The sequence below is a fragment of the Mastomys coucha genome, unplaced genomic scaffold (genome assembly GCF_008632895.1).
Source record: "Mastomys coucha isolate ucsf_1 unplaced genomic scaffold, UCSF_Mcou_1 pScaffold6, whole genome shotgun sequence".
NCBI lineage: Eukaryota > Metazoa > Chordata > Mammalia > Rodentia > Muridae > Mastomys > Mastomys coucha.
In genome coordinates, this window is record NW_022196912.1 from 115,017,921 (window position 1) to 115,027,935 (window position 10,015).

The window sequence follows — 10,015 nt, forward strand, 5'->3', positions numbered from 1 at the left end:
AGCTTGGCAGGTTCATGTGAATGAATGAATGAATGAATGAATGAGAGAGATAATGAAAAAAATGAAGGACGGGAGGGGTGAACTGAGACTCAAATAATACTGTGCCCTCCCTTTTCCCTCTTTCTGGGCCAGGGTGGGCCTGCATTCTCCTCCACCCGAGAATGCCACTGTGGTCCCTGATCTGCTGCCCTACACATTACAACTAGGAAGGTCAGGACATGTCTGTCCCAGCAGCCTGTGCGGGGTTGGACTTCTGAGACCTGAAGCCCAGGCCAGGGGTCCTCTCTGATCTGTTGACCCACATCAGAGAGTCTCATCACAGTAGATCACCTGCTATCTCCCAGCTTTTCTCCACTCCATCTCGGTCCCTAGGCCTTTATTCCTGAGCTTGGATTTTGAATTTTTCCGCTGCTACAGGAGGAGTCCGGGAGCCCCGGGAATCGCGGGAGCCGCGTGGCTGAAGGTCAGCCGTCCTCCCTAGCGCCCGCAGCCGCGCTATCCCCGCTGGTCTCATCTCCACCCGCGAGCGGTGGAGCCACTCACCTCTCTCTGCGGGGGAACGGAAGGCACACAGCTCGCAAGGCGAGGGCGTGGCGCAGGTCCGATGGGGGCTTGGCTTCCACCCGCACAGAGTGAGCGCAGGCCCCAGGCAGACGTGGGGCGGCGCTGGCCAGCTCTCTCCCCACCGCCCCGCAGTGGCCTGAGGAAAGTACAGTCGTCACAGCAGCTGGTGATGGAGGGACTCAAATCCCTTCCTCTGTTTTTTTGAGGTACTTGGGGGCGGGGAGATGAAGAACAGAGGGCTTATTTCGTGTAGCTAGACAGACATGAAGGGATGAGACTTGGTGGGGGACGGACTTGGTGGGGGTGGGGGTAGGGGTAGGTCACCAGGCCATCTTCCTCTCCCTCCCACTCTATGCACTACTAAGTAGGACAGTGACAGTGGAGAGATCCTTGTCCCCATCTCTGGCTGGCTTCAGGCTGTCTACTGCCAAGCAGAGCACCAGTGCCAAACTGGGTTCCCCTCCCCGCCCCCACTGTGCTCCTTGGAGAAATGAAAGAATGTGGGTGGGGATGGGCCCCGGGTCAGATGGACACAGGCTTTCACAACAGGTTCCCAGGACAGTCTCAGGGCAGCTAAGTTTGGAATGACCTGCCAGAGTTAAGATAGTCAGTATACCCTGTCCCCCCAACACCCCTCTTCCAGGTCAGTCATAGGCTGAAGGGTGAGGAGCAGCTGCAGGAGCCATCTCAATTTCAGGTTAGGACCCCCCGGTCTCCCTTCCCGTCCCTCTTTTGGTTTGGGCCATTTCTTCTTGATCTTCTGTCCCTCCCCTCCCACTCCTCGGAGGTGGTGATAACAGGTGAGGCTGGAGTTGGCCCATTCTGGCTCCTGAGAGCAGCAGGGTGAATTGTGCCACTTGTGAAAGATGGCCCTTACAGAAGATGAATATGTCAAGCTATGATTAAACAAAGTAATAAAAATAAAGATCACCAAAAGTCAAAATTCATCCACTTCCTAATTTACTAGTTCTATGCTGTAGAGGTTTACAGTGTTTTATCCGTATAGTGGGTGTGTTTGCAGTGTGTAGGGGGCTACTGCACGCCCTTCCCGCCTCACCCATGTTCTACTGCACTGTTCGGGCAGCTTGAAATCAACCGTATTTACACCACAGAAGTGGGCATGCTTCCTTCATGGCTGGATTTGTAGTTGGCTTGTTTTCTGTTTTGCTTTGAGACAAAGGTTCAGCGTAGTTCAGGGGGCTTGGATCTCAAGGGTCTCTCATCCCAGCGTATTGTTGGTTCAGCATCTGTTTTTGAGTCTTTGACTTATGAAATCAATGGAGATGTTAGTGTTATAAGTGTGTCTTGTGTGAATACTGTGGTCCTACCTTTATTTTATAAGTAAGGCGAGCCATATCGGAGCCCACTACCATGTGAACGGCATGAACTGGGGGAACTTTCCACGAAGTATTCAGAAAACACTACCTGATTTTGTAGTCACTCACACCATCAATGAAACCTGTCTATGACTTGCTGACAAAGTGTCAACCCACATTCAATTTGGGAATAGCAGTCACCTGCCAGCCACGCACAGGTTGACACTAATACATTAAACATGACCAAAGTGAGAACATTCTATGACAATCAGTTGACTGCATGGGACTTCAATAAAGTTTTATTAGTTGTAAACATCACACATCCTTTGCCTCAGTAAGAGCTAGACTTATGTGTTCATCCCTCCCAGACCCGGGTTTTAACAGGATGGTCCAGTGTTTGTTCTGTTGTTTTCTCTAGAACCTCTTGTCCCAAATCTCTCTGTAGATTTCACCCCCTCTCTGAACATGAAGAACCACCTGTCACTTGGGTACCTTCCAAATACCCAAGGACTACACTAGAATAGAGGGTGGGGCATGGGACCCAGGGGGACATACTCCTTACACACTGAATCCATGATGTTGCTATGGGCTCATCACTTGAGACTGGATTTGGATACGTGAAGTCTCAGAGTTGAAACCATCTGAGGGAAGGAACATAGGGGAGGGCAAGGGGACGTCAAACACCTGGGTTTAGTGAAAAGGGAGACAGAAGCCCAGCTTTGGGGCAGATGTTAGGTTCTAGACACCTTAGGGACATCTCAGATGTACATCTAGAATTCCAAAGGAGGTGGGGGCTGAGGATGCAGGCTCCTTGCCTCCTAGGAATGGCCTGTAATTAAAATTGTGGATGTGTAGGAGCTTGTTAGGGCGTGAGGGGTGATGAGAAAGCTAGGTGTGCCTCAGGTGTACAGGACTGCAGAGCACAGGTGTGGCTACTGCCGAGACGCAGAGAGCGGAGAGCTTCCAAGCAAAGGTCATCCGGGGAGAACGTACTAGAGTGACCAGGCTCCCTTTGGATTTAGTGCCACTGGTAACGTAGCAGCAGCCTTTACATTAGACAGAGCTAGAGTGGGTTGAAGAAACAGTGAGGTAGACAGATCAGAACTAGGGTCCCAGGGCTGGAGGATGAGGCGTGGGGTGAAAGAGGGCAAGAATTTGGTATGATCTTTACACACAGTTGAGGAGGGTCAAGACCAAATTCAGACTTCTGTAACAGTAAAACACATGGTGTGAGATGGACGAAGAGCTCAGGGAAAGGAAACTTCTCTTTGAGCCGAGGATCTGGGGTGCAGGAGGGCAGGCTTCATGCCTGAAACTTCTAAGTCTATTGTGAGTACAGGGAGGTGTGTGAAGGGAAGAGAAGTGGTTGAAGGAGCTTGGGGCGGCCCACAGGCTCTCTGGGGATGGTTGAGCCTGCAAGCATGAGTGTGGGAGAGTTGTCCCAGAAGGGGCAGAGTCGTGAGACAGAGGCTGCCAACAAAGAGGCATGACTGGCCAGGTGTTAAATCCTACAAAGGCCACACAGACTGAAGCCTGCCAAGTGACTACTCCACTGATAGCAGCCAGATCCAACAGATGGCAGAGACTCAGGAAGGAAGGGCAGGGCCAGGAGGCAAGAGTGGAGTACACAGGAAGTCTGGTGAGTGAAGAACTGAGCTATCAGACAGAGCAAAAAACAGGACAAGGTCACTGGGGGAGATTTATATGCCTTTCCCCATTTCATCTACTTCACTGATTTAAACAGTGTCCTTAGGTCCAACTCCAAGATCTAGTGTTTCCAAGTATTGTAGCTTTGGGATCCTATCCTGACAGGAGCAGGCCCCTGTCCAACTGGGACTCACCTGATGCTCACTTAAAGTGATGTGGACCACATTACGGAGCAAGGAAGGTTTTGGCCTCCCTTCTGGGTAGTAACTATGCCTACCAGACTGGGGCACTCGTAGGTCATCTCTGTGCCTCACATCCTAGGCCTGGCAGATCCAGGGTTTGTAGTAAAGTGAGACCAGGAACTCCCAAAGGCTGGGTCTTAGGCAGCCTTCCTAGGTTACTTCCAAGGACAGCTCTGTTCTTTGCAGTGTCTTGTTGGCTCTGCAGCTTCATACACCTGATGACTTAGACAACTATGGACCTCCACCGCTGGAGGGGCCCTCTGCATGCAGCCACTGAAGAAAACTAGGGTTCAGTCACATTCCTTTCCACTTTATTACGGCCCTGTCCTGGTCTTCCAGAACAAATGGCTATTTAACAAACAACCCAAACACCCTCACCATGGATCCTGCTAACATTCAAGGTCTCCCCTGTTTCTTTTTCAGCACATTACAACAAAACAGAAAAATAAATCGTTTAGTCCATCCCAGGAAAAGCACCATTAAAATAAGAAACAAAACATGTCAGGAAGTAGACCAGACAAACAGCAGGTCAGACTCCTGAAAGAAGGACTTCCAACGGAACATAAATAGGCCCCCAGAGGTGTATATATATATTCATGTGTATATATATATATATTAAAGAAATTTGGTGTCTACCCCCAAAAAGTTATTCAGAAATAAAAAACTTCCATCTGAGCCAAGGAGGGCTAGGTGCAATAGCCACATTACAGAGCAAGTGTGGCCTTGGCCTTCCTTCTGTGTAGTAACTATGTCTGCCAGACTGGGACACTTGTAGGGCATCTCTTTGCCTCACACCCTAGGCCTGGCAGATCCAGTGTTTGTAGTAAAGTGAGTGCCCCAGGAAGTCCCAAAAGGCTGGTTCCTAGGCACCCTTAAAGTCCACTAGGCAGGCCCCAAGAGCCAGCTACAAAGAGCCAAGACCTGCGGCTGATCCTGAAGCTTGGTCCTGTTGTAAAGGGAAGTGCTTGGACCTCAGAAACAGGACGGCAATGGTCCTGGGTTTAGCAGCTAGCCCTGCTCCAGGCTTTTCCCAAAAATATCCCCTGAAATCTTTGCAGTTAGCCCAGTCTAAGCTTTTCCTAGGACCAATGGTTTTTGGACGGGAGTGGAGTTTCCAGACCCATCAGGACTTGGCTTTCTGAGCCTAGTACATGTGCATGTATTCACATGTGCACACGCTCTTGTGGAGGTCGACAGGTTGCAGACGAGTATTCCTACTCAAGTAGTGTCTGTTTCTGGGTAAATTCGTTTTGCCACTGACTCCTAAGCGGCTCCCATGCTAAACAGATTTGTCCATGAGATGCCAGCTGCTGGAAGCTGCAGCTATGGAAGGTGAGTTAGAGACCCTGGAGGGTAATCCTCCTCTTAGGGCTTGGCACAGTGTTTCCATCAGCCAACAGGATGACTGTGATGAGCCCCACTCCTCATTCTACACCCTTTCCCCTCACCACAGGCAAACAGGGGGAAAGGCCACTGTAATCAGAAGGTGCACCAGTAGTTTAGCATTTGCAAGCTGCAGATGCACGACATGAATCACACACACCCGTACTCATACCACACCGTCTGCGGGTCCCCACCTGGCTCTGGGGATGCTGGTGTGCTCTTTGAGCTGCTCCCTTGACAGAAGTCATCAGGGCCCCTTTTGACATGGGGAACCAAGTCAGAAGATCTACCAGGAGGGCTTTTGGTCAGAAGCCCCTCACTGTAACCACGCCCTGGGCCCCCATCTCCCTCTGAGGTGCCGAGCCCTGGACGCACAGGAGCTACGGTGGCTACCTCCCCTGAGTGTTGTGACACTTTGGGTTTTGTCCTGACCGCAGAAGCCACAGTGGGAGAAAAGTGCTGGATCTGGGGGTTGCTACCACTGCTACATCCAGTAGCAAGGGCTGGGGCTGTGGCAGACTGCTGTAGGGGGGCCAGCCTCTCTTCCTTTGGGGGGGCCAGAGAGAAGCGCCTTGTGTCCAGTGGCCGGCCTCGGGTACCCTGGCCCGGGGAGGAACTGTCAGCTTTTCCTACAATTGGAGCCCTCTCCCGGGCTAGGATGTGGGGGCCTTGTAGGCTGTGGCTGCTTGTCTCTCTGGCTCCTGCAGCCTCATGACACCCTGGCTTCTGAGGAGATTCTGGCCTGCAGGCTTCTGGCCCACTGGCTCGGAGGAGGTCAGCTGAAGCCAAGCTGAAGGCTCTGCTCAGAGACGCACTTCGGCTGACAGGCATGTGACAAGTCTGGGGCATTGTAGCTTGCCGGGGTCTACCCAGAGACAGGCTCTGGGGAGGCTGGACCTGTCTTGGAGGCATCCCAGCTAGGGCCTCGGCCTCAGATGATCTCAGGCTGGGCTTTACATAATGCCCCGGCTTCAGCTGCTGCCCCTCAGAGGTGTTGACTGACGTCTTGATGGTGGGAGCCACGAAGCTGGTGGGCATCTTGGCTCCATCTTTCCTAGCTGGTGGCCCTGGCTGGCCTCCAGAGGCTGGGGGATCATGGGCCTTCCGGAAGTAGTCACTAAGCAGGTCATCCCGGCAGCTGGGAGTGTCCTGGGGAGAGGGGAGAACAGAGGTGGAAAAGTGGACACTCACAAGGACGGGAAAGAAACAAGACCCACACCAGAACTGTAACTGCCACCCACACATTCCTTCTGAGAAAAGAGAGGCAGGATGGGAGAACGTGGAAGCCAGAGAGATAGATGACCTAGACGTAGAGATAGCTCAATGAACTGCTTCCCTAGGACTCTGCTTCTCCCATCCAGAAGGTGTCAGAACTATCAGAGGCAAAGGTCTGTATGCAGATAGGGTCTATAGCCATTGGCTAGCATCTTACAGCCTGAAAGAGGCAGGTCCCTGTTAGAGTTAGATCCTGGCCTACTGTGACCTGCAGAGGTGCTAGACTGAAGGATGGATCAGTGGCTCAGGAGCCATCTGTAGCTGCTAACAAACCCAGAAAGCTGGGGTGCTTTCTGACATGTGATGCTATGGGCATCTAGGAAGAGCAATGACCATGAATATCCACAGATGACATTTACCACCTGGGCCACCAGAGCTTGCTCAAGGGTGAATCTGAAAAACCAACCAGCCAACCAACCAACCAACCAATCAGCCAGCCAGCCAACCAACCAACCAACCAATCAACCAACCAACCAACCAACCAACCAAAGACATCACCCAATTCTGAAAGCAGCCTGGTAGGTTCAAGCTGTGGAAAAATACTCATGACAGATAAAGAAATGAGGTCAAGCAGGCCAAAGAACCTGAGACAGCAGGTGTACTGGCTGGTGTTGTGTGTCAACTTGACATAAGCTGGAGTTATCACAATGAAAGGAGCCTCCCTTGAGGAAATACCTCCATGAGATCCGGCTCTAAGGCATTTTCTCAATTAGTGATCAAGGCGGGAGGGCCCCTTGTGGGTGGTGCCATCCCTGGGTTGTTAGTCCTGGGTTCTATAAGAGAGCAAGCCAGTAAGGAACATCCCTCCCTGGCCTCTGCACCAGCTCCTGCTTCCTGACCTGCTTGAGTTCCAGTCCTGACTTCCTTTGGTGATGAACAGCAACGTCGAGGTGTAAGCTGAATAAACCCTTTCCTCCCCAACTTGCTTCTTGGTCATGATGTTTGTGCAGGAACACAAACCCTGACTGAGACAGCAGGTCCGGGGTAAGGCCAGGGCTTTCTGAGCAGGCCCTTCTCCACAGCAGGCACCACCCTCTGCATGCTGCTTCTGCTTTCATTTACTCATTTACGCCTGGGAGCAGGTCCTTGGGACTTGGTTCTCAGCGGTGTGGCAGGGCCTCTTACTTCTGCAGAGGCACTGCTTCTCCAAGCTAGCTGCCCATAAGCTTCTGTGCAAATCTGGCTGCCTCTCACCTCAGCAGAGGAGCTCTGGGGTTATGGATGTACTACAACATACGTGCAGCTGTCTGGGAATTGAACTGTCTGGCTTGCATGGCAAGCATTTTTACCTGCTGAGCCCCCTTCTCCCTGGCCCCTCTTGTCTTCTCTTGAACCAACTTATAACTCTACCATTTAAATTGGGGGACTTGGCATTCTACATAGGCCGAAACATCCTAAAGTAAGCGAAGGTCTTTGTGTCTGGAATCTCCAAGTGCTTTTCTACAAGTCTTTCTGCTGCTGGAACTCACTTCTCTATCGGCTTCTTTTAGCCTCTACATGTGAGTACGCATGTGGCTTCCGCCTTCGTGTAAGTATGTTTCTTTTTTTTTTTTTAAAGAAAGATTTATTTATTTATTGTTATATGTAAGTACACTATAGCTGTCTTCAGACGCACCAGAAGATAGCATCAGATCTCATTAGAGATGGTTGTGAGCCACCATGTGGTTGCTGAGATCTGAACTCAGGACCTTTGGTAAAGCAGTCAGTGCTCTTACCCACTGAGCCATCTCACCAGCCCCGTAAGTGTGTTTCTAAGTCTTGGATACCCCTCTTGGGAAGATCAACCTTCCTGGCTATCCCAGGAGCCAACTCACGTCCTTTCCCTCAGCATCAAAGGCTTGGGTGTGGACCCTGCTGGAGGGTTCTACTACGGTTTAAACAGCAGAGATGTCCTTGTTTTTAATATGGGGTCTTTTTCTGGCCTAGGGCTCACCAATTAGCATAGGCAAGCTGGCTAGTGAGCCTCAGAGATCTGCACACCTCCACTTTCTCAGTGCTAGGATGATTAACATGATCACTACCATATAAAGCCCTGGGTTCAATCCCTGGCAAAACATACACACACACACACACACACACACACACACACACACACACACTCAGACACACACTCAGACACACACACACAAATATATACGCACATACATACACACACACAGACACACACACACTCACACACGCATATATACACACACATACACAGAGACACAGACACACACACAGACACACATAGACACACACACAGACACACATACACACACTCACACACACATACATACACACAGACACACACACACTTACACACACATATACACACACATACAGAGACACACACACAGAGACAGACACACTCACAGATACACACATATACACACACACAGACACACACACACTCACACACACATATATACACACACATACACAGAGACACAGACACACACACAGACACACAGACACACACACAGACACACATACACACACTCACACACACATACATACACACAGACACACACACACTTACACACACATATACACACACATACAGAGACACACACACTCACAGATACACACATATACACACACACAGACACAAATAGACACACAGACACACACACACAGGCACACACACAGACACACACAAAAACACATACACACAGATAATACACACAGACACACACACACACAGACACACACACACATACATACACACACACAGACAGACAGACACACATACACACACACACACACACATACATGCATACCCCTCTCTGTTACTTCCCGGCATGTGAAAGTCATGCAGAATTAAAATGTCACTGCAAGAAAGCACAGTTGTGCCAAACATGGCCGACACCTGCATTCTCTACAGCATCGTGAGCAAGACAGTTCTAACAAAAACTACCACAAGGCCCTGGGATCTAAAATATTTACTCTGTGGTCCTCTGAGGACTCTTCCACATTTGCCGATGGCTGCTGGAGATGAAACAGACTGAGCAGTACTTAGAGCTCTGCCACAAACCCAGTGTGAGACCCAACCCTGCTAGTGGGTGATGGCCATAGACTGCACTGGCTTGGCTTCTAAGGGGAGAAAGCAGCTCCTGCTGCTTGGGGCCTGAGGGCAAGTTCAGGGACCCTTTGGCTGGTGGCACTCACTGACCTGCCACAGCCAAGCCAGTCCTGCTGCCCCTCCATCTACCACTGGCTCCTTCTGGGCTTTAGCACTCACATGGGTAGGAGAGCCACGGTTACTCTCCTCTAAGAATTCCTCCAAGGTGACCATCTCACTGCTGGGAGAGGCTGAGTGGGGTCGCACCCCCGTGTGGGCTGAAGCCACACTCTTCTTCTGGATACTCTCCTGGGGGACAGGGCCATTCCGGGGTGGCGGGTACTCATGGCGGCCAAGAACACCCCGTCCTGGGGTGTTGCCATCCCGAGGCAGTGTGGTAGGGCCCCTGCTGGGGACCAGGTCTGCGCTGCTGAAGCTGTCACACCGGCTGTGCAGATGGTCAGAGGAGCCTGGGGGGCAACACGGGGGCACACATCAATCTCCACTCTCTCCAGCTCGCTACAGCTAACCTGAAACCACCCCAT

The 10,015-nt window shown here is 51.2% G+C and overlaps 2 protein-coding genes across 4 annotated transcripts in view; both read right to left on the reverse strand.

The window, feature by feature from the left end:
- Positions 1-639, reverse strand: part of Gpr68 (G protein-coupled receptor 68) — a 32,582-nt gene extending 31,943 nt beyond the window's left edge. The window contains exon 1 of the mRNA XM_031356773.1: positions 544-639. The gene's annotated coding sequence lies outside the window, so the exon portion shown is untranslated. The remainder of the gene's footprint in view (positions 1-543) is intronic.
- Positions 640-2,163: 1,524 nt separating this feature from the next.
- Ccdc88c (coiled-coil domain containing 88C) overlaps positions 2,164-10,015 on the reverse strand; it is a 121,242-nt gene continuing 113,390 nt past the window's right edge. For 2 of the 3 annotated variants that reach the window (XM_031357541.1, XM_031357540.1), the window contains 2 exons: positions 9,651-9,940; positions 2,164-6,301 (listed from right to left, as the gene is read on the reverse strand). In XM_031357541.1, the coding sequence (XP_031213401.1) occupies positions 5,303-6,301; positions 9,651-9,940 (1,289 nt within the window). In that variant the 3' untranslated portion in view covers positions 2,164-5,302. The remainder of the gene's footprint in view (positions 6,302-9,650; positions 9,941-10,015) is intronic. The other variant, XM_031357542.1, reaches the window with a different exon arrangement.